Source organism: Opisthocomus hoazin, chromosome 16 (genome assembly GCF_030867145.1).
Source record: "Opisthocomus hoazin isolate bOpiHoa1 chromosome 16, bOpiHoa1.hap1, whole genome shotgun sequence".
Taxonomy (NCBI): Eukaryota; Metazoa; Chordata; class Aves; order Opisthocomiformes; family Opisthocomidae; genus Opisthocomus; species Opisthocomus hoazin.
Window position 1 is genome coordinate 19,017,460 of NC_134429.1, and position 23,370 is coordinate 19,040,829.

The 23,370-nt window shown below is 51.6% G+C and overlaps 3 protein-coding genes across 4 annotated transcripts; 2 read left to right on the plus strand and 1 right to left on the minus strand.

The window, feature by feature from the left end:
• Positions 1-4,441: 4,441 nt before the first annotated feature.
• Positions 4,442-6,888, plus strand: LOC104338743 (lysophosphatidic acid receptor 6-like). Its single transcript, XM_009944806.2, has 2 exons — positions 4,442-5,514; positions 6,391-6,888. Exon 1 carries the CDS (start codon positions 4,455-4,457, stop codon positions 5,511-5,513), a length of 1,059 nt encoding a protein of 352 aa, XP_009943108.1. The 5' UTR covers positions 4,442-4,454; the 3' UTR covers position 5,514; positions 6,391-6,888.
• Positions 6,889-6,925: 37 nt separating this feature from the next.
• Positions 6,926-19,647, minus strand: INTS11 (integrator complex subunit 11). Of its 2 annotated transcripts, none has more exons than XM_075437645.1 (18): positions 19,513-19,647; positions 18,717-18,894; positions 17,709-17,806; positions 16,634-16,707; positions 16,192-16,420; positions 15,977-16,075; positions 15,850-15,884; positions 15,012-15,150; positions 13,342-13,406; positions 12,536-12,725; positions 11,864-11,947; positions 11,298-11,387; positions 10,557-10,719; positions 9,956-10,063; positions 9,331-9,392; positions 8,769-8,911; positions 7,936-8,065; positions 6,926-7,105 (listed from the first exon to the last, which is right to left on the minus strand). In XM_075437645.1, exons 2-18 carry the CDS (start codon positions 18,742-18,744, stop codon positions 7,040-7,042), a joined length of 1,803 nt encoding a protein of 600 aa, XP_075293760.1. In that variant the 5' UTR covers positions 18,745-18,894; positions 19,513-19,647; the 3' UTR covers positions 6,926-7,039. The 2 variants fall into 2 exon arrangements, with proteins under 2 accessions (XP_075293760.1, XP_075293759.1); XM_075437644.1 differs by lacking the exon at positions 19,513-19,647 and adding an exon at positions 19,246-19,290.
• Positions 19,401-21,342, plus strand: CPTP (ceramide-1-phosphate transfer protein). Its single transcript, XM_075437648.1, has 2 exons — positions 19,401-19,538; positions 19,620-21,342. The coding sequence occupies exons 1-2, from the start codon at positions 19,417-19,419 to the stop codon at positions 20,140-20,142; spliced, it is 645 nt and encodes a 214-aa protein (XP_075293763.1). The 5' UTR covers positions 19,401-19,416; the 3' UTR covers positions 20,143-21,342.
• The last annotated feature ends 2,028 nt before the right edge of the window (positions 21,343-23,370 follow it).

Genomic DNA, 23,370 nt, shown 5'->3' on the forward strand with positions numbered 1-23,370 from the left:
GGGGTTGGAGTTCGTGAGCGGTCCTGATACAGAGCGGGAGGAGGGCCCATTTCTAGGTGGCCCCTCACGAGAAGTGATGGCGTCTCTTCCCCCGCTGTTCCAGGCAGCAGTTTTGCCAGAGCCCTCCTCCTGACAGCACGGTGAGGAAAGGCAAGATGCTTCTGGTTGCTCTCTCCCCTCCCGTGGAACACGCCGACCGCTGTGTTCCCTCGGGGACCAATTCCCAAAGACGATGACAGAACTTTGGAGAAGTCCTGGGTCTCTACCCTGGAAGAGGAGAGCTGAAGCTGCTGTGTTGTGAGTGCGGTACCCGTGTGTGCTTTCCTGGTACAGCCTTGCTGCATAAGTACCCAGAAGCAGGGATGCTGCGGTGATTTTTGACACAAGCAGCCTGGTGTGCCCGTCTGTGGTCCAGCCCCTGATGTGCCCGTGTGTTTGTAGCCAGCGGTTTTTCCTGAAAGCGAATGGCAAAGCCTTGCTCTTCCCCGCTTTGAGGGGAAGTGAGAGCGCGGCTGCGGGCCCCTTTTGGCGTGTCTCAGCCCGAAGCACTGGTGGCTGCTTCCAGGGAGGCTGGTCTGGCTCTGCAGACCCTGGGGCCGGCAGGCAGGGCAGGCTGGAGGTGACGGAGGGTGGCTTTGGGTGGGAGCGCCGTGCCTCCCTCCGGCAGCGTATGCGTAAAGGACTCAAGCTGGTGCTGGGCTGCGTGCTGCACTCTGCCCCAGTTTGGGGGGAGCCTGCGCTGGCGGGGCAAGCGCTCTGCCGTGGCTCTGAGTGACAGCTTTTCATCTTGGCTTCCTGTGGTTTCTCTCTGCAGAGCGACGTGGGAGAGCGCTGCAGCGTGTCTCGCAGGGCAGTTCGCGCTGGTGCTAAAACTCTGCGCAGAAGAGCCCAGCAGTGACCTGGTAGTCGTGAGGACTCTTTGGAGAGGCCAGCGTTCTTCTGCAGGAGAGATGATCGGCTGAGCTCGGGTAAGTTCATTTCCTAACTAAACTTATTGCGAGTCTGGACAGTGCAGAAAGCTGAACCAATTCCTGATGCTGTCTGGGTGCTGATCGAGCCAACTGCTGCTGCAAGCTCAGGTACCGCTGCTGCTTTTTACTTTTCTTTTTGAAGTAGTTGCGGTGCAGAAGTAGCTGCTACCGATGTGTCTGCAAATGCATTCCAGCTTCTAGTTATAATAAAAACACATCACGCTTACGGGCTTGTTATCAAACCCAGTGACTGAGCAGCCCAGGTGCAGCTGTCCAGGCAGGTGTCTCAAAGCAGACTAACTCTGCAGTTAGCGCAAAGAACTGTGGTGAATTTTTGCTTTGTTTTTGGGATCCCAGAGCAACTGTTAAAAATAACCTAAAGACATTTAAATAAAGGACAATGCTCTGTTAGCGTCATAAAATGTACTGTCAGTAGAGAGCTTCCGTACCAGCTCCTAGTCTGAATACCTTTTTTTGGTGTCCATGATTAATACTTATTATCAAGCAGTATTTAGGATTCTTTTCCCATTTTATGTTGCTGCATTACTAATTCTTTTTGGTTGATTCAGTTAGGACATTCGGTCCGTGGGGAGATCTGTCTTTCTGATTGCTTGACGGTGGCGCTTTAAAACTAAAACCAGAAAAACCTCACGCTTGACCAGAGTTCCCAGACTCAAGCTTGGTTTGATATGAAAATATTTCTAACAATTTAATGAACTCAAAATCCATTGGAAACTTTGTGTGCTTTTCTGTGTTTCTGTAAGTCAAATAACTTTGTAGTCAAACAGAAGTTCAGTGATGCTTTTTGGTTGGCAAGAAATAACCGCCACCCCCGCGAAACAACAAACACAAAAAACCCAGCAAAACAACTCTGGGGAAGCAAAGCTGGCTGTGGAATTGGATCGGACGCCGTACTTATTAATGGTAGATACCTAAATGGTGCGTGGTTGGGAGAGATGAAGGTGGCTGTATGCTTGGAAAATACATATTTAGTCATAGACTCTGTCACTTCTGTTACCTGTCGCAGGGAATGGAAATATTTTCAAGCAGATCGATGCACGTGGTGGGTGCTGCAGCGCGTATGCAACTGCTTGGGACTGGGCGCAAGACCAGGCTGTGAGAGGCCTGGACAGTACTCCGTGGCAGGGAGCTGTGATTCCCCGCTCCCCTTCGCCGTTCCGTGCCTCTGCTGTAGCTGAGCTTCCTGGGTTCCCGTTCTGTGCTGGGCTACACATCGGGCTGGGGGTTACAAGCATCTCCGGGACGAGCTTCACCTCTTCCCTCTCAGCAGCCGGGGTCTCGGCGTCGCCCGCTGACCGCTCTGAGAGCGTAGGGGCTGATGTGGGATCCTGTTCCAGGTGGGGAATGGTTTAGGGGATTTAGTGAGACACAGCGTCGTGTCACGGCGCGGGCAGCTCCTGTGCCCGTGCGAGGCCTTGTAACCCTGCTGCCGGGGCTCGGCGTGCCGGTGGTTTCGGGCAGCCCTGCAGCAGAGCTCGCTTTGCTGTCTGACGGCGCTCAGCCAGCGCTGAGCGTATGGAAACTCGCGTTGTGTCTCGCTTCTGCAGAATCTCGGGACAGTGCTTGTGCCCTGTGGAGAAATTGGTGCTGTTTTGGAGCTGCTGCCTGGCGGTGTCTGGGGGTGTCCTTGCTGCACTTGTCTTGTGAGAAGCGGCAGCTAGTCGGTCCCCTTCGCCGTCCTGCCCCGTTAGTGATTTTGCAGGCCTCTGCCGTGCCTTTCCCCAGCTGCAACGCCGTCCTTTCATCCCAGAGAAGACAGATGCTCGGTGGCTCTTGCTCTGGGAAAACCCTGAGATTAAGCAGCACAGGACCTGGAGCAACCTTTAAGTTGCACCTTAGCCATGCTTGCTTTTCTGTTCATTTTCCTGTGTGTGTGTACAAACCCTTTGCTATTAGGTGAAAGGCCCAGGTAAGCAGATACGTGTGCTTGCCCACTTCAAGTGAAACCATTTTTTTTCCTTTCTGATCTTCCAGTTATCATCTTTGGTGCTTTTGACTTCATTGTCTAAACAATTGTTGGGAGGAAGTGTGAGTTCAGTGTTTCCTTTGGAAAGCACCCAACGTTTGTATTTCTGTGTTGGCAGGGGCTCAGCTTTAGGAACTTCGCGCCTGTTGTAGCTGGGTTTAATTTCTCCGCTGCCTTTAAGGGCTTCTGTTCAGGTGTCTGCGCTTGGCGTAGGTGCTCAGGTTGGACAGAAGGAGCATGGCTGGAGTGCAGTTCGTTGCTTATGTGATGCGAGTGACCCAGGTGAGGAGTCCTGCTGGCAGGGTGCCACTCTCCCGCATTTCAGAGACAGCCGCCAGTCCTTTCGGCTGCCCCATAATGGACAGGAGTGGTGGTTTCCCTCTGCAGTGCACCTGTGGAGCAGCTTTAGGGGGCCATAAATTCACCCAGCCGCTCACACCGAGCCTTCCCGCCTGCGTGTGAACGTCAGCTAAGGTAGAACAGCGTGGGTGGGAAGGATGAAACCCCCCCTGTTCCTCTCGCGCTGTCTGCACGTGTGTTACCAGGCTTCGTGACGACCCGGGACTGCTCCCAGTGCTACCTCCTGCCCTGCAAATGAGAGTTTGTCCCGGGAGACCCGGCGCATCTGGTCTGAAGTGCTGGAACCTTACATTTACTGCTGTGTCGCCGTTGTTGTCGATGCCACGGGCCACCCGCCCTGCACCGCTCCGAAATGGGGGTGGCGATGGTGCTGCGATACCGTTTGGGCAGCTTCTTGGGGTGGATGCCAACTACCTGTTTCAGTTCTGTGCTCTAAATATGATTTTCTTAATTACAGGCAGGTTCCCCACATGCTCTTCATGGAACTGCAGCAGTGGGGTTAAACCAGCTCGGGCGTACAGAGCGCTGGGCTGCCACACCGGAGTAGCTGGAAGAGCAGTCCTGCTCCATTTGTGCCGCTATTGCTTTTCTTTTTTCCTGGAAGCCTGCACAATCCATCACTGCAAGTTTTTAAGGACAGGATAACAACATCGGGCATCTCTCAGCAGTGACGCAGGAATTTTGGTGGGGCTTTGGAATAGGAAATTAATTGCAGGCCCTCCAAAGGTGTACCCCTGCTAAGGTTCTCCTCTACTGCTTCAGTTGCTGGCCCATCCTTAGCCAAAGCTGGAGCCTTCTCCATGGCCTTTGGGGGGATCAGGGGCAATTGCTACCTCTGTTATTTCAGTATTGTCACCGTGTGATGATGGTAATGCCAGTAAATACTCTGTCTGCTGTGTAAACTTAATGCTTGTGTTTCAAATGATTTATTCTCCCTTACAGAAACACTGCTTTCCATCTGAATATACCAAGCAGAGACCTCTGCACCGCAGAGTCCAGCAGACTCAACAGCGCTCCATTGCGTCGCTTTAGCTCTCGCCCACTTGAGAGGAAACAAAACTCATGAACCTCCTGAGGTAAGGGGTGGCTGAAGGCTTGTGTCCCATGTTGGATCTCCCTACGCTCCAGCAGAAATCATGGCAGATCCTTCCTGGACTGAAGGAGTCCCCAATGAGACAGCTGCCTGGGGCAGTCTGGAAGCTGACTTCCAGTATTCCTTGTTTACGGTCATCTACAGTGTTGTCTTCATGCTGGGGCTGATAGAGAATGCCTTGGCTCTGTACCTGCTGTCCTGCAGAGTGAAGCACACCTCTCATTCCTACGTCTTCATGATTAATCTAGCCCTGGTAGACACCTTGTTTGTTTGTGTGTTGCCTTTTAAAATTCATTACCACCTGAAGCAGAACAACTGGATCTTTGGTGACGTTGCTTGTCGGGTGACTGGGACGTTGTACTACATCAACATCTATCTCAGCATCGCCTTTTTCACCTGCATTTGTGTTGATCGCTACATTGCAGTGTTGCACCCCTTCAGGTACATCCGTATCAGAGCCTTCCATTACGTGCTGGTGGTCGCAGTCCTTTGGGCGGTCGCTCTAAGCGTCACGGTTCCGCTTATCCTTGGAGGCCCGCTCCACAACAGCGGTGCGAGGAACACGACGGCGTGTTTTGAGAACTTTGCTACGAGCAGCTGGACTTACCGCATGGCACCTTACAACATCCTGGCCTTGGTTTTTGGGTTTGTGATCCCCTTTTCCATCATTCTGATCAGCTACCCACTCATCGCGAAGAGGATCTCCCAGATCAAACGCAGCATTCGCAAGAGGAAGGCCCTGAGCACTATCTGCATCATCTTGGTCATTTGTACTTTGTGCTTTCTCCCCTATCACCTCACTCACTTGCTCCACTTTTTAATGAGAATCCAGGTCATCCAGAACGAGGCGCTTACCAGCTTGATCTACAAGATGCGAAGGGTCACCCTAGCCCTGGTGAGTTTGAACTGTTGCCTTAACCCGCTCTTGTACTACTTCACCTCCTCCAGCAAGCGCTGCTACCTCAACTGCAAGCTCAGGTTCAGGTCCAAGAGGGTGTACACCATCTGCGACCAGAAATTCGAGGAGTGCTCCTATGTTTATAAACTACAGCAGAGGCACGGAAATAAAAAACAGAGAGGTGGCATCAACGGATCTGCTTAAAGTAAGTGCAGTATTCATCTTTCCAACTGTTCCTTTGATAACAGACCTGTGAAACGTACTGCTCTTTGTCGCATGAAGGTTGTCACGTGAAGGCAAGACTGGAGGGGAGCGCCTAACGGCCGTAGATTTTAATTAGCCGGCTAGGATGGTGCCTGGGGGAGCTGTATTTTCGGGCAGCCCTAGATAGCACGTGGTGAAACGCGCCACGTTCCTGGACACGGGCGTTTTGGTCTCCTTTTGTTTAGCTCAGGGGTTGGTGGGAGAGCACAGGGCGCTCTCCTGGGCAGCCATGCAGCCCGGGAAGGGTTGCTTGAGAGAAACCAGGCTCCGAACGGACGCTGATGCCGGAAGCTGGGTGGATCAGGGCAGCTGTGCTTGGTTGGTGGAAAAGAAAATGGGCATTCTAGTGGCAAGCAAGGGGCTTGAGCGTGGGGGCTGCGTGGCTCTGTTACAGCCCATCACTAAACCACGTGGGCACGGCAAGCAAGCCCAGAGCGGGTCTGAAATCCTTGGAACAGAGCTAAAGCTTTGTAATAAATAGCGTTTGTGGGTGCAGTGTTCATTTGTCGGGATGGGCCTGGCTGGAATTCCTTCCTGCTCCGTGCTGGATGGACACCCCCGCACTAATGGTGGGTTCACCCTGCCTGGCTTCTGCTCTTAGCCTGGAGGAGTTTTTTTTTTTTTAAATACCAGTGAGAAAACCTGCTCAGACTTTTCTAAGGTGCTGAAAGCAATGACTCCGGTGTTCCTCTGCTCAACTGGGCTTGGCAGACCCTCGCGCTGGTGACACAGGGAGGAGGTTGTTCCGTCGCTGCCCTTCGGGAGCCATCTCCCAGGAGCCATTAATAACGACACTTTTTACTTTTTCTCTCCAAAGAGCCAAGCTATGGGGAAGACATCGTCCTACATCGTCTCCTTTTCCTCCAGCTTAATTAGAAGAGCTTTTGAGAATTTTGACTGTCCCTGGGATGTTCAAACCGGCGTGCTCCTCGTGCCGGCTCTCCTGACCACATTCCAGGTCTTGCGTCGGGTTAAACAGCTGTGTAAAAACACCACCCCCTCCGCTACCAGGGCACAGTGCTGTGCGGCCACTCGGACCCCCCACGACGGGTGCTGCAGCTACCTGGACCCCCGTGACGAGCGCCATGGCCGCTCAGACCCCCGCGGCTGAACCCGAGAACCAGGGGCCCCAGAATCGGTCACCCCCGTATGTAAGAAACGGACACAAACGCTTTGCGTTTTATCTGTGAAGCTTCCAAAACCCCGTGCTTCACTCGCTGCTGCCAAGGGTTCAAGGGAAGCGAGCTGTGGGAGGGGGAAACGCCGAGGATCTTTTACCTCATTGTGTAAGCAACACGGAGCTGGTTCCTCGGAACTCCCTAAGCACCGGCTGTCACGACGCCCGGGACAGGTTTGCAGCGGGGGGAGATCTAACACTCTAATTCCTTTATTAAAACCAGCAAAACACCGTGACCATGTAAACAAAATAAATCTCTCAAACAGGGCTGTGGCTGCTGCGCCGTTGCTCAGGGGGTGCTCTGGGGCAGGCCTTTCTTCAGGAGGGATGTGAGGTAGCTGCCCAGCTCCTCGTCCTAGAGAGAGCAAAGAGAAACGGGGTGGAAGCGATCTTCGGCTTGACTTTCCTGTTTGGGGCAATAAATTTGACTCTGGGACCGAGACACAGACTGAAATAATTCATGGACCCATCAAAATCTGGTATTAGCAGTGTTCAAAAATGGAAACCAGTTAGTGCAAAGGCGGTTCTGGGTGCTCTTTCAAAATACCAGTGTAGGTGGCTGGACCTGAGGTGTCCCTTTTGAGGAAAATGACCATTTTTCTTGAAAGCAAATAAAGAACCATTGGTTTTTTTTTGCTTTTCCCTCAAGAAGGCATCTCCTTGGTGTAAAGCAAGCACTTATAAATAACAGCTGTGAAAGTATACTTTGGAAAGGAAGAAAACATAATGACTGTGTCTAATCTGGCCACAATTTTGTGATAACTAGCGCTCTGCTTGTTGTTTGAAGTTCTACACCTAAGAAATAAAATATAATCTATAAAGTATTATATATAAAATATTATATATATTATATATCTGTGCTGTGTGGCAGTAGTGATATAGCTGAGCGTGTAGAAGCTGGACACTGTCCTCAAAACACAAACGTAATTGTCATTAACTGCAATTATATTAAGTGTGATTACTGCAGATCGGTTGCCTTGAGCTCAGTGCTCCCACAGAAAACCAGCTCAGCGCTGCTCCTGTAAAACCGTTTGTGCTCAGCCTAAACCGGTGAAGGAAGAGGCAGTGCCTCTCCCAGTCCAGGCGCTGCAGACCGAGCGAGGAGGACGCCCAGCAGCAGCCCGTGCTGCAGGACAGTTTGGGCTGCGAGGGAGCGAAGAGCAGAGCTGTTTGTAACTACCGTACCTGGTACGTCCAGGACACGAGCAGGACTTTGGTCCCCTGATCCTCCGAGTGTGCCGTGGCTTGGATGAGAATGGACTCTACTGTTATAGACCCATCGGGGAGGTGCTGCACCGAGTAGTCCTTCAGGATGCTGGTAAGAGAGAAGGTAAGTGGTTAATTTTGGGTGGGAGATGCACACAGGCTGAAGGGTGGGTCACCCCCTCTGTCTCTGAATCACCAGCACATCCTTAGAGCACTTCAGCTGTGTCTCTGAGCCAGCACCCGCTGCCCAAGGAGGGGAGAACGGGGTCAACTCACAACCTGCTTAGTTTGGTGCTTCTGTTAATCGTGTAGGAAGTCCTACAGAACTTATGTCTGGCTTAGCTGTGGCTCCAGCCTGAACCCTGCTCATCCCAGCAAAGGCCTGCTCACAGGATGCACAGTCTGCCTGTAGGACAGGAACAGCTTTTAAGGTTCACCTGCTGCTGGCGCTGGAACAGCTTGAAGAGGTGTCTTCACCCTATGCCCAATGGGCTCGTGCCAAACAACCGTGCCAACTTCAGCTCGCGACAGCAGCGAACCCACGGGGACAGGGATGTGGGGGCTGCACGAGCCTGGCAAAGACCCCGAGCGTGCGGGCTGGCTACCAGCCTCTGCTGCGGCGGTGTAGCCACTGCTCTGGGTACCTCGGCTGTACAGACCGAGAGCCAGAGCAGTGGTGTCTTCCAGGCTGCAGAGAATTTCCTCTTAGTAACCCCGTGGGGCTGGTCTGGAGGGCCAGAAAGGAGGGGGCACTTGTACTACCTGTACTGAGGCGGGGGGAAAAGCCCAAGCAGAGCTGAGGCTGGACTTGCCCTTTGAGGTGGTTGTAGACACGAAGCACTGTCTCGTGTTCCTTCCGCGGATCCTGGATGTGAACGCGGCAGGTGAAACGCAGCTGATGTTCCGCAAGGCCCAGCTCCTTCAGCGCCTGCTCCGGGGAAACCAGGCGGAAGCTCTGCAGAGGAAAAGCACGAATCCAGCAGGAGCTGTTTCTCTGCGCTTTCTGAAGTTTCGTCCCTGCTCCGCGCTCAGCTGCACACAGGTCTGTGTCCTCACTCCAGCAGGTAAGGTCAGTCCCTCGCAATCTCTGGAACGTCCTGGCATGTTTCAGGGACTACTGCGAGCAGTGACAGCTCATTAACAGCAAGGTACTAATTCTGAAGCTGCGGGACTAGTGAAGGCTGTCGGCCAAGACACCTGAGAAGCTCTGCAGTCCATCTTACTCTTCCCAGGTATGCCGTCACGGGGCTCCCTCCAAGAAACCAGGACTGCTGACTGTTCTTTTAGTTCCTTGGTCACCCAGACCTCACTTCACATTGTACCACCACACGCGTTCAGAGGACACAAGACAAACATAAGACCTTTTTTACTTACAGTGTCCTTCATAATTAACGTGCCGTGCATGAGCTTTGGCTTCTTGGCATCTGGCAAGAGACCTAAACCAAGGCCAATGGAAGAGAAAGACAACACGGTTAACGATGTGTTTACTTCTCACACAACTGCTCTAGGACTTCACAGATTGGATTGCTGGCTCCCTGCTGGCGTTCAGAGATGAGGATGTTACACCTTTGTTCTCCTGTCTGCTGGAGCACGCGGTGCTTAAACCATTATCAGTGCTCCAGACACACAAGAAACCCCGCTGGGTAACACAGAACAAGCCCCCCTCTTCCCCTATCACTTCCTGATTTGAGAGGTTTTAGGTTTTTCTTACATCGGGTTTATAACAGCAATTCCAGTTTTCACAGACCTGGACGGTGAAAGCATAGATGGACTTTGTTTTCACAGTGAAGGGGCAATTAGCAAACACGGTAGCGTGTTTGTTTCTCAGCACTACTGAACAGACGTTCACAGGAAGCCCTCTGAAGCACGGAACGCCCACAAAACCTTTTCTTTCACAGGGAGCACCACTCTAAGTCGCCACTGCTCCACCCGGTACCAAGTCCTACGCAGCACAGGGGCAGGGCCCAAAGGGTCGAGTTCTCGGTCGCGAACGCGTCACCTATTGCCGTTTCTCTCTTCAGGAGCCCCAGGGCGATGTCCACTGGAATGCTGGGGTTGGTGAAGATGGTGGTCGTCTCCCCGTTTGCGGGCATGTAGCAGCTGACGTCTGCAACGCAAACAGCCCGCGTCACAGCCCCGCTTCGCCCACCAGCAGCGTGCATGCCAGCACCCCTGGAGCCGAGGGGGCGGTGACGTGGGCAGCAGCCTACTGCAGCTGTTCAGGACAGGGAGTGAAGCTTCACAGGAACCTGCTGCTTTTTTTTTCCCCCCTGGAGCTCATTCCCTGTTAGCAACTTCAGCTGCTAACTCACAATTTCAGCTGTACCCTGCCTGCCCCGGCTCCTCTGAGGAGTCTCAAGAAATACAGGTTCAGTAGGTGCTGAACTACACCACTACAGACATGTCAAACCCACCTGTCTAATTAAACGGGCTTTGCATGTGCACTAAGACACGTTACGGGCGCTAGTTTCCTGAGGGTGACTGGTCCTGCAAACTACAGTCTGCCTGTGTCTGTGCTGAGACCCACTGGCCTCAGTATGTGGACTTTAAATGCCTTCCTTCCCCTGCCATTCCCTCCTCAGTACCAACGCTATACGTACGGAATTCCTGTTCTATTTTCTGCTTCAGAAACTCCATTTTCTTTGCTTCACCGTGGACCAGGAGAACGTTTCGCGGCTCAGCCTGGCGAATCAGCTGCATTATTCCCTTGGCGTCTGCGTGGGCGCTGAAGGACATGTACTCCACCTGCATCTTCACCTCCAGCTGCGGGGGAGCAGAAAGCACAGGCTTTGTCATTCGGGAACTGCGCCGGCTCGGGGCAGCTCGCGTACCACACACAAACAGGCCCGGGCTCCTCTGTGTTCAGTTTAAAGCAGGAAGCAGAACACCCGAAGTGGAAGATTAGGCTGGAGAGAGAGCTGCTTGTCAGCAGAGACCGAACGTGATGCTGTACAGAAAAGCTTTCAGTACCTTCCAGCATCAAGCTGCTCCGAGCACAAGACTTGTCGTGCATTTGCCAAAACAAATCAATGCTTAAGGACAGTTGGCATCAGTTTTTAAATATCCCTCTCTGCCCAAAAATGTATCATTTTTACCTGACTGATAGTGCCTCGTTGTTAAACCTTATCAATACGCCCCTGACAAAGTCTGAGGGCAGTAAAGGACACACTGCTGCCGCTGCCAAGAGGGAAGAAACCCCAGTCCAACCCCGAAGAAAACCTTACTTGGGTATTTTCAATGTTCTATGCAGCACGTTCTCATTACAAGTACACGGTGTCTAACCATCACCGAAAGGTCTGAAGACCTTCCCCCAAATCATCCTCCTTGAAAATCAAACTCACTATTTGTCTCCCTTCCATTTCCAGCTTGCGCTGTCCGCTCAGGATCTTGTGGCCCACAGTCCCCTGCACGCAGTAGCCTGGCATGATGACCTGAGCAGGAAACCAGAAAAGCTGCTGTTAATGGAAAAAGAGCCACAGACGCACAGTGCTGATGTCAGTTTGTGTCCTGCCCATCCTACGTACCACCATCCCTCACTGGAAAGCTGCCTGCTTTGCTCTGCAGCTTGCGTGGTGAACACACAGGAAAATGAAATTAGAAAGCAAACTGCTGCAATCTACAGACCACTAAGTAAGAATTACTGGTAGTTATGTCTTTGAAGTAGCTTCAGACTAATGACAGCACTTTTGAAAATAAACTCTCCCGCAGCCTCCTGCCCGAGACGCGCACCTCCTCTGCTTGCCCTGCCACACACAGCAGGGAACATGTGGAGCCTGAAGAGCTCTGCCCTGGCTTGGTTCACCGGAGAACCAATAACCCTGGATGTGCAGGACTCTGTTCTCATGACTGTCGCAGTACCGCTGTCACATTAACACAAAACATCACTCCAGGAAACAGAATTTCTTACCATATTCTTTTCATTCCCTGCCCATTTCCTGAAGATCTGAAGGGACTGTCCTGCGTGAAGCATACCAGGGGTTGCAAACACAACCTAAAATTCAAAAAAATGCACCAAGAATCACCACAGAAAACGGGGGGTTAGGGTTTTTTCCATTACTTGTAATATATAACTATCATAAAACTGTGGGGAGTACCCACTAACACACGTTACAGCACACTTACTACATCCGAGCTCTAATGGGGATTTTTGCTATTTTATTCTTCCCACCTTGTCTAATTTTCACAGAAGTTGAACTACTGTTTCAGGAAATCTGTGTGAGCATCCATAGCGTCTGATAAAAACTCTGCATGGTTTTATAACGGTACTATCATGCTTGACAGATTCCTCTTTCAGCTACTGCCTAGTAAACCAGCAGTAAGAGATGGTCTCGTAAAGAATCTGTCTCCTGACGTAAGTCAAAAGAATTTACTGCAAAGTTATGGTTTGAAGCAGGTCCAGAGGTACAGACTGTATGAACATGTTATCAATATTTTTTGTTTGCTCTGGGCATTTTATCTTTACTGAAATAAAGGCAGAAAGATCTTTAATGGTTATAGAGATAAAAGCACTCCGCTGGCCTGGCCACGAAAGGGCTTTAGATGGGATGCTGGTACTAACGGGGCTTTTGCAGACACCTACCATAGGCCCCGGATTGTCTGCGAAGGCCCGGTCGAACGCCTTGATGTGTTTGAATTCAAACATGTTCCTCTGCACAAACGTCTTCCGAATTTTCTGATTAGTCCAAGTGATGAAGAGCTTGTAATAATGATTGGCCTTCTCCGTCAGTCCCGTAGAAAAATAAATTGGAGCCTTCAAGTTCATTCTTTCCCTGGAGAAAAGGGAAATTCATTCTCAAAGTCCATAAACCTGTGTAGTCTCCAAAGCTGTTCTGTGCGTACCCTACACTCCACGAGCTACAAATCGGTATTAGGACAATGCTACATTGCTATGCATTAATTTACTACAAAGCAGGCTTTACTCCAACCCTCCTTCTCACCCACTACAGACAACTTCCTTCCATTACAAATATTCATCATTCTGCTATAATTAAAAGCAGTATCATTTGGTCTTATCAAAACCATTTCCACACAATGCTTATATGTAAGTTTAATACTTGTTCATCCCTCCTCCCCCTCCCAGGAAAAGAGTCGTACAACGTGGCAAAGAGGCAGTCAAATGTTTTGAAGGACAGTCGAGCGTTTGGGGGAGGAGCGGAGAATGACTCTGGGTAAGACAGTGGTTAGTTTAACGCTCAGAGTCAGGGACACTGGGAAATACACGGAAAGAAGTAATGCAGCAACTGCCAGCGCGGGCCGACACGCAGAGGAATCCTGATGGGAATACTTGTACTAAACAGGCATGGAAGAGTCACAGAAACCTGCCCGGAGCACACCACGAGGAGGACAGAACGGAGGCGGTACGTGCACAGGAGAGACGGCACTCACCAGAAAGTTTCCAATAAAATGCAAAGCTCCTGGGCACGTCCAAGGGCAAAAACCGGGATAAGGACCTGCAATTGAGGCACGGTTTAGTCTGTGAAACCCCAGCAGCATGGCGATGGCTCTGCGGCGTTAGCATCGCTGAGCAAGTCCCTCGGCTCCCTCTCTGCTGCTCTCCTGCTGACCTTCCTGTGCACAGCAGCGTGCCCTGCTGCGGCTGGGGAATGAAGGCATGGCCCTGGCGAGCACCTGGCCGAGAGCTCAGCGCCTACACGCTGAGGGGGGTCTCTGGCCGGACACGGCGCTTGCGAATGCGCTCAGTTCTGTTCGCTCCTGGACAGTGTGAAAACAAGTTGTGGAGAGCAACAATTCTGGCGTTATTTATGGAAACGGACGCTAGGATGAGCGTTTCAGTCCTCAGTCACTTTGTGCTGGGGTAATCAGGGCCTTCCTCCCCTGCGAAATTAAGGCAACGCTGGAGGAAAGAACATACAAGTCTTTCAGTCTGCAGCGTTTCCTTCAGTCAGGTGCTGTCGTCTGGCAGCAAAGAGTTTACAGCTGCGCAGCTGTTTTCCAGATTCAGTGGGCAAGCCATCGTCTGCTTCGGAACGGAACCGCTGAGCACACCACATCCAGTACCAAGAGGCCTGCCCGCTTTCCCACAAGCAAGCCTACGTTCTGCCTCTAAGACAAGAACGGTAAATAAAATACAGGGCTTGAGGTCTCAGGTGGCAGGCTACTGTAACTTTTAACCGAAACGCAGTTCAAGTTTTACAAGTACTACTAACAGCCAGACTAACTTGCCATTTAATTGAGTTAAATAAACTAAGTCCTAGGAACCTAGAATGACATCCTTAGCTACAGTGAAATCAGTAAAACTTCCCTGTGTTCCAAATTTCCAGTTGCATTTTCTGAGCAGTTAAAACATCTCTTTTCATGTCTTTTCCTAGGCGTGCTCTAAATGTGGTGTTAATGAAAATCTCAAAAAAAAGTTTTATATTAGCAAAGACAGGGGCTAAGCTCCAAGAAACAGAAAAGACCGACTGAAATGCTAAAGCGCTAACGGACGGATACAACTCACAGCCCTATTCCGATGCCATCATCGTACGTTCCACCTGCTTTGCGGCTCACTGAGGTTGTTCACGTCACACTGGACTGGGACAGCCTGAGCCAAGCAAAACGGCCAAGCAAGTGTTTGCTTGGCTTTGGAGCCCACCCACCCTTGGAGGGGTTTTGGGGAAACAGCGCAGTGCTGAGCGGCACGAAGCAAGACACTGAACAGAGAGACCTGGCTACACTGGAAACCATTTCTGATAAAATCTGAAAGCAGTAATTGGACAGTCAGTCTCAGTTTCTTACTTTACACGACTAAGATGATGCTTCAGTATACAAGATGCAAATTAAGTTAATTTGCCTTTATCCTCCGTATTTGCAGACTGTAAGCATAGTATTTCCCTTATGTCTGATGAACTCATAGGCTGGTTTTCTGCTTGGCATAATTTAAGTGCTCAATATTCTGACTTTTGAAGTAGATGGAGGACCGTACTCCAGCTTCCAGCTTCGTGTAGGGGTCGTACATAGATGCCCGAGTTAATTAACAGTTACTCAGCACTACAGAGCCAACGAGAGCTTCACAGAGGAAAAACCGCATCGCTCAGATTACCAAAGCGCCGTACCTTCCCTCCTCTTTCGACAGTCTCATGAACTTTCTTCAAGAAGTCTCTTTCTCTGCAGCGTTTGGAATCTCTGATAGTTGTGGCATAGGTGGATTCAGTTATTAATAAATCCGGGCGACACTTATCAACCCAGGCAGCACTAAAAGAAAAGGAATTCAAAAAAACCAATCAAATTAGGAGATGGTATCTAGCATTTCTGATCTGCAGGTCTCACAGATGGGTGGACAATGTCACTGTCTCCACTTGCAGACAGGAAAGCAGGTACATGGATGTGTGCTGGCTTGCTCAAAGTCACCCAGGAGTTCTGTGGCAGCACCAGGACTCCTCTTTTTGCAGGCCATGCTTTCTTTCAATTAATCCAGCTCAGAATAGAGACTACAGATTTTGAAAAGCAATTCTTCTCCAGGCTGATACTTATTTTAAATGTATTAAAATATTATTCTAAATAGCATGAATATTATGAATCTCTCACATATACCAGTAAAAATAAAATGCACGTTAGTGATTGGCACTTTCTTAGAAAATAAATACATTTAGAAGATACCACAACAATATAACATTTCAAACATCTAAGATCAATTATTACGTAGCCTTAAAAAACGATTAATATGAGTATTCAAAATAAGATTATATTAAGGTCTCTCTGGAAGCATCAGTGTAAACCTGTTCGTTCTCATAATTCAAAATTGCATTTATCTTTCCACTAAAGACATCATTAAATGTTCCAATCTCCTAACAAAGAACCAACGCTGGTAAGCCCCTAGGATTAACAGCAGCTATGCCAAAATCATCCTGTCAGAAATACACACAACTCACAGAAACTCGGCTTCCTACTTACCCCAAGTGTCTGTCTGGTGTCATGTTATAATCGCCCTAATGGAAGAAGAGAGATCCATTAACAGTCTCAAGGGACAGGCCGTTCGAAGGAGGTGTAGGTGTCTATAAGTATTGGTGTCCATACTCACAGTGTACACGACCGACTCGCATCCAACCTTAATCTGGAACATGGCTGCTCCTAGCACGTGGCCTGCATAGTACGCCTTGATCTCCAGCTCCTCATCCACCTGCACGGAGAAGCAAACGCTGCATCAGCGCCCGCACTTTGAAAAGGTAAAATTGCTCTGCCTTCTACAACAGCCCGGTCGGTCCAATCCAAGAGTACGCAGACACGAACATTTACCTGAACTGTCTGGTGAAGATGCACAGCAACCACTTTTTTCATACAGTCTTTAATCATTTGGGAAGTGAAGAAGTTCGTTTCCCCTTTCTTATCTACAGTTATTTTCCTGTAGTCCTCCAGGAGGATGGGACAGATGGCCTTGGTAGGATGCGTCATGTAAATGGGCCCATCGTAACCGACCATTTCGCTGAAATACGGTAACGCTCCACAATGGTCCAAATGAAAGTGGCTGCAGAGAGACACAAAGGCTAAAGGAGATGCTGCACAGGAATTTGTTGCCTGGTTCTCAGATCTCGCGTCAGATTTTTAAAGTGCTGCATGACACAGAGGCACCAGCCAAAACGTGAATGATGAACTCACACCACGTTTGGGTTGCTAGGGTCAGCAGACAAAGCTTTCCCGCTTCCCACGTGAGCTCTGAGCAGGAAGGAAGCTTCCTCACCTGATGATCACGCAGTCTAGGAAGTCGGTCAGCCTTCCGTTCTGAGTGATGTAGGAAAAGTCAGGAAAGCGTCTCTGCAAGACACGAAAAACCAGGTAAACCATTACGAAACCGAGCCAGCCAACGCTACACCACTAACCCAGCAGAACCGTGGTGTGAAGGACCTGAAACGCTGGAAGCGTGCGGCACTCCGCCGCGAGGCAAAACTGCAGGAGGGCAGCAGAAGGGCCCGCGACACGGGAAGAGCTGCGGGCAACACCATCAGCGGTTACGTGCAGACAGAGTCGCAGAGGAGGAGGACGAGAGGGCTGCCGGAGGACAGGCAGGGACACTGTCCTCACAAATAACCAGTTACAGCCAAGTTCATCTTCAAACAGGCAGGCAGCGCGTTTTAGCTTACCCACAGGCATCAAGGCAGAACGCCTCAAAACCTCTTCTGTAAGGGCACGCTTGCTCTGCATCACGCTTTAACTCCTTCTGTCCTGCAGAGTATTTCTGCCATTACTCCCTTCCTGCTAGCATCAGGGGAGCAAACATCAGGAGCGTTTCCCAGCTCGCTCCCTAAAGCACCAAAGTGTGGGTCCCACAAGTCATTAACTGCCTAAAAGCCAGCAGCACGTCAAGAGCGCTCTAGCTAACGACAGGATGAATGCTTTGAAGCACAGAAGACACCTGCCCATATGAAATAAAGACCAAAACCACCAGGAATGGAGCACCCGCACTTTGCTTCGTGTTCTTCCAGAGTCCACGACCCAGGGAAAGGACGGCTGGATGGCAGTGCTTCACAGACCAGGGACACTGAAGGGGATGGACCTCTTGCACAGGACGGCAAGATTTTGAAGGGGCAGCAGGAGGTCATTCTCTCCATAACCCAGCTCCAGCAGTGGCCGATACACGCACCCGGTAACGCACACCTAGCTAATATCACCCACGTGCCACGCGAGACGAGGCGGGCAGCGCTGGGATAAAAGGGAGCAGAGCGGAACGATGAGCCAGGAGCCCTGCTGGGAAAGGCCAGGCAGACGCGCCTTGAAGGCGTCTCTACACAACGCTCGGGCTCCTCCGCCGTACTCACGTCATCGTTGTAGCCCATGTGCATCCCACAGTCGAGCATCACGTTCTTCCCGGCAATAGACACGAGGATGCAGCTGCGCCCCACGTCCTGGCCCGCTCCTGGACCCAAGCAGAAGACAGACAAGTGAGACATCTCTGGCAATATTTACAATCACCTCAAAAGAGAAGCAGTTAAAGGTCCGTACAAACTTCCTAGCCCTCTTCTGATGCAGGAAAAGACTACACGCTTTCTGCCAAGCCAGCAGATCTGTTAGAGGGCGAGGAAATGTGAGCGGACTCACCCCACGCCCTGCGCTTTTGAGCGCCTTCCAGCTGCAAAACTGCAGCGACTACAGCACCGCGTCCTAACCCACACGCAGTTGCCATGTTTGCTCCCTGCCCGCTGCTCTGCAGCTAGGCAATTCCAAGGAAGAGCAAAATAACCTCTTCTCTGGAAGGGATGAGCGCGGAACTCCAAGTTCCCAGGGCTCTGCACCTCCCCAGGCACTCTGCCTCTCGGGGAAAGCACAGGCCTTCGTTAAGCTCTAGTTAAGCCCATTCCTAGCCAGAACACCATGCATCAGGATAAAGCAGTTCTCCTGCTCGGCACATCATCTCCCTGCTCAGTACATAAATGCATCTCAACACTTTCTGTGCAACCCATAAAGAAAAAAAAAAAGAAAAATTTGCTTCCTGGGGATCTTTCGTGCTGTGAAGCGACCTAACGCTCTATCCGTACAGTACAATGCTACAAAGCCTTTACCAGTACGTGTTAATGAATCTTGGAATCAGAACAGAGTTACCAGACTGCTCCAGCCTTCCTTACTCGAAAGACAAGGGGAGGACAACGACACACCGGCGAGATGCTGCGCAATGCTACCACATCACGCCATGCACCGCCCTACACAGCTTTTGCAGCATGGACAGGCCCGTATGTCTCCAGCAGTCCAACATGCATGATTTCCAACTCTAAATTAATTCCAACACTTTTCAGTGTTTCTATTTCAGGATGATTTCGGATTGGACTTACCCAAGGGAGTGACTTTTATTTCAGGCATTTTAACAAGCTCTAGTGGTCGAACTGCAGGGCAGGTGACTTCGGGACCAGTCTAACGGGGGCCACAGAAAGATTTAGCTGGTTTTACCGCTGCCATCGCACTTCTTTCTCAGTGCCGGGCAGCAGGCTCGAGCAGAGGCCCAGGTTCTTCCTAGAGAGAAGACAAGCCGGGAGACGTCAGTCAGTCCAACGGCTCCTGGGGATCCGGGCCTGCCTGGTTCCACGCCCCCCTGCCGGGCCAGCGGATCCGGGCCTGCCTGGTTCCACACTCCGGCCCCGGGCCAGGGGATCCAGGCCTGCCTGGTTCCACACCCCCATCACCCCGGACCAGGCCGGGGCCGGCGCAGCGGCCTCCCGCTCCCCGCTGTTTATTTCCCCAGAGCCCCAGCCACGGCCCCGCCGGCCTCCGGGCCTTGGGCAGGCGGCAGAACCCGACCCCGGCGCTCCCCCGGCCCAGGGCCCCCCTCCCCAAACCCCCGGCCAAGCCCCCCCAGTTCCTCACCGCCAGCCGCCCCTCAGCGCCGCCGCGCATGCGCCGCCCCGGCCCCTCAGCACCGCCCTGGCCCCGCCCCTCCGGCCCTCAGCACCGCCCTGGCCCCGCCCCTCCGGCCCTCAGCACCGCCCTGGCCCCGCCCCTCCGCGCATGCGCCGCCTGGCCCCGCGCTCGGCAGCCATGGCGGGCGCGGCGGGAGCGTTCAGCCTGCGGGAGGTCCTGGCCGCCTTCCGGGGCTGCGTGACGGAGCGGCGGGAGGTGCTGCTGGGCCCCTACCTCCGCGGCTGGCGGGGGCTGATCCGGTGAGTGCCCGCCGCCGCCCCCGGCCCCGCGGCCCCGCCGCCGCCCGCTAACGCCGGCCCTCTCTCCCCTCCCGCGAGCAGGTTCCTGGGCAGCCTGGGCGCCGTCTTCTCGTTCGTCTCCAAGGACGCGGTGGCCAAGGTGCAGATCATGGAGCGCTACTGCCGGGGCGAGCGGCGGGAGCAGTACGTGTCGCTGCAGTCCATGGTGGAGTACGAGCTGGCCAGCGGGCTGGTGGACGTCGGCCGGCGGTCGGGGCACCCCGAGTCCGGCTGCCGCACCGTCCTGCGCCTGCACCGGGCCCTGCGCTGGCTGCAGCTCTTCCTGGAGGGGCTGAGGAGCGGCCGGGAGGACGCGCGGACGTCCGTCATCTGCACGGACTCCTACAACGCGTCGCTGGCTCCCTACCACCCGTGGGTGGTGCGCAAGGCCGTCACGGTGGCCTTCTGCGCGCTGCCGTCCCGCGACGCCTTCCTGGAGATCATGAACGTGGGCACGCACGAGGAGGCCGTCGCCATGCTGGGCGAGGCCCTGCCCCACATCTGCGATGTCTACGGCATCACCCAGGAGCTCTTCGCCCAGCACCAGCTGCTGGACCTGCCCTGAGGGAAGAGCCACGCTCTGAGCGGGGTCGGACGGACGCGGGTGAAAGGCGCGGGGTGCCACAGACGCACCGGCGTCCGGTTCCGTCTGCGGTCGTCCCTTTCCTTTTCCAGTTGGGAGCTGACAAGTTGGCAAAGCTCTTTGGGCTGCTCTGTTTTAGAAGAGAAAAAAATGTTACTCTACAGTAAGAAAAAAGCCACTATTGGCGCACTTAAGGGAGCTCCTTTTTCTTCCTGGATTCACCTTCACCTCTCCTGCTAGGCTGGGGGCGGGGCAAGGGGTGTAATTTCTTTTTTTAAGCCAAACTCTGCAACTTCAGCAGCTTCTGGGCATTGACACCAATAGCCAGGACCTCGCGTGACAGCACAGCCTTCAGATGCGGTGTCTGAACACGTTTACACCCCCTGCGAGCTCACTCTGCCCCTTGTGTTTACAAGCTGCTCCCTGGAGCAGATTTTACTCTTTAACCTTGACAGTGCAATCCTGAAGAACGCCTGTCTGAAAGGAAGCTCCCTTCCGCGGGGTCACAGACGCGTTTGATTACTGCTGCTAATTCTGCGTCCCCTGGCGTTGAGGGGGAAGCGGTGGCACATGTCATTCCTGGGAGACCGTTCTGCCGTCGTGCACGGATCCATAACCAGGTCCTTCCGTCCTTCTGTCCTTCCGTGTAGCCTCCCCTGCCCGTTAATCAACGCTTTATGCATCTCGGGACGTGGAGCAGCTCTTAGTATGCACTGCACAGTACTACGTACCAAACTAAGGCTGCAGGCTGCACCCTGCCTGTTTTCCAGCCATGCTTCTCAATGTGTTCTCATTATTATTTTTTTTTTTAATTTAATGAATGTGTCAAATGCCTGTAAAAATGCCTTCTCTGTCTGGGGAGAAATATGAACTTGTAAGTCACTACTTGTGAGGCTTATGGCTTCTATCGCAGATCACTGTATACTTCTATATACACACACCCCCCAAAGTATGTAAAATGGCGTTTACTTCCCTCTTTGAAAGCTGAAAAAGCGCTGCATTGTCAGGTCAGGATGACATGGCTCTTTGGGGGAGGAGGGGGAACGCCGCCGGCTGTAACGCGTTTTGAGTGTGTCTCGGATAGAAGGCATTTTGGCCTAATGTAACACTGAATGATCCAGGAAATCGCTGTTACCTCATGGAGATGAAACTAACTGGACATTAAATTACGTGAGTAACCTGCTTCTGAAGAGTATCCTTTCTAGGAATGCTTGCTTGCTTTGTGGTGCTGGCGGGAACACGACTGACAGCCTTATCTGTTCATACCTTGTCCTTCACTAGCAGCGAGTTCCATCTACCCAGCGATCAGACGTGAAGCCATCAGGAGTGACCCAGGTGAAGGCAGACACTGTGCTGAGCTCGCATCCCGATCAGTCACAGCCATCAACAGTATCTGTTGCCTGAAGATAGGAAATACAATTTCCTCAAACATCCTAAGTGGAGGTTCAGTTGCTATGCCATGAGAACACAAATACCGTTCCCTTACTGTGAAGGCCACCTCACAATGATTATATAGCTCCATAGGATAAATCCATATATTAAAAAGGAGCAGGTCCATGTCCCAGACTGCAGCATACCTCTTGCTGGACCTCCCTTGCTGTCTGATACAGACGGTATTTCATCTGTGCAGTGTATTACTTGACAGAGCTTAAGGCATTTAATGTTGTCTGTCAAGTGAAAAAACGTTTTCCACCTCTTGGCAGTTTAATGCAGAAGTGGCAGTACGACCCCATGGGAATGTTCCTTCTTCTCCCTGGTCACATTCACTCTCAACTATTCCTCTTATGAGGTAAACATTAACGTTGAAAATGAACTTGACTTTTGCCATTAAAGAGTCAAACTTCCTCAGTAGGGAGAAAATTTCGTTGGGAGTTCATAACCAATCATTTTGTGCCAAGCGTGCTTCAAGTAAAACGCAGCCTTGCATCCGTCTGCACGCTCTCGTTTAAACAAGGTACTGCCTAGCGACAGTTTGATTCTCCGGGGGTCCTGCTCTGTCTCCCAGTGACGGGAACCTCTGACCGCCCCAGTTAGTCACCACTGACCAAAATGAAGGTCCTGCGCTTGGCTTTGGGCAAGTTCAGAGTCTGGCAGCTTTCACTAATGGGGCCAAATTCAGAAGAGTAAAACCTCCACCTGCAGGGACTGGCGCACTCGAAAGCTGCAGCAACACCAGGATTCACTAGCGGGAGTTTGAGCATCTTACACAAACGTCCATCACGTAACGACCTCCCACGCCACGGTCAGCAGACTTGATTTCACGTGGAAGGATGGATGGGAGTGAACCATTGCCCGTGTGTCACTTCTACACCGTTCTAACAGCGCTTTTTTCTTTCCTTCCTCAGTGCAGTTCAATTTGTATTTAGAACTTTTTAAAAGAAGTTACACAGTTAAAGCTAACACTTAAATATTCCATTAAGGGGAAGACACCCTTAAAAGGACATCGGTACAAACGTATCTATATAACGCAGCTGTAGAAGTCTGCAACTGCTGCTTGCCTGAAGTACTCATCTACTTCGCTTTCTACAGCGCACCTGCTTCTGTTCACCCATGGAACAATACTGCAGCCTTGCAGCAAAAGTGGTACATCACTTCGGCAGTATGAGCAGTTTTTATGATATCTTATAAATACACAAGCAGCCAATAAAATGCAGGAAATTGAACTTTCCAATTCTGAGCTATCCTGTTTTCCAAAATTCAAATCTGACAGAAAAAATGCAAACCATGACACAACCTAAATTACTGTGCTGTGCAACTTGTACTTAAACCAAAGTTTTTAAGGTTAACATCACAGCTCAGTGTGAGAAACATTCAGATCAGCCAGTAGCAACCTCCTAAAACCAGCAGCATGGCTGGGTATTAGCTCACCAACCTTGCGATCTAGGAACGGCCTGCTCCAGACAAGTTCCTGCGATGCGCCGAGGAAGAGTTCGTTATCTCCACGATGAGGTGACCTTGAATTTAAAAGAAATAATAAACATTAACTGCTGGGTAAATCTCTTACCACTGCTGCTTCGTTCAGGCAACTCCACGTATTATTCTGAAGTTCATTTAAAATTAAACTACGTGACAGAATCACAGAGTGGTGGCGGTTGGCAGGGCCCTCTGTGGATCCCCCAGCCCAACCCCCTGCCCAAGCAGGGTCACCCAGAGCAGGCTGCACAGCACCGCGGCCAGTCGGGGCTGGAATATCTCCAGAGAAGCAGACTC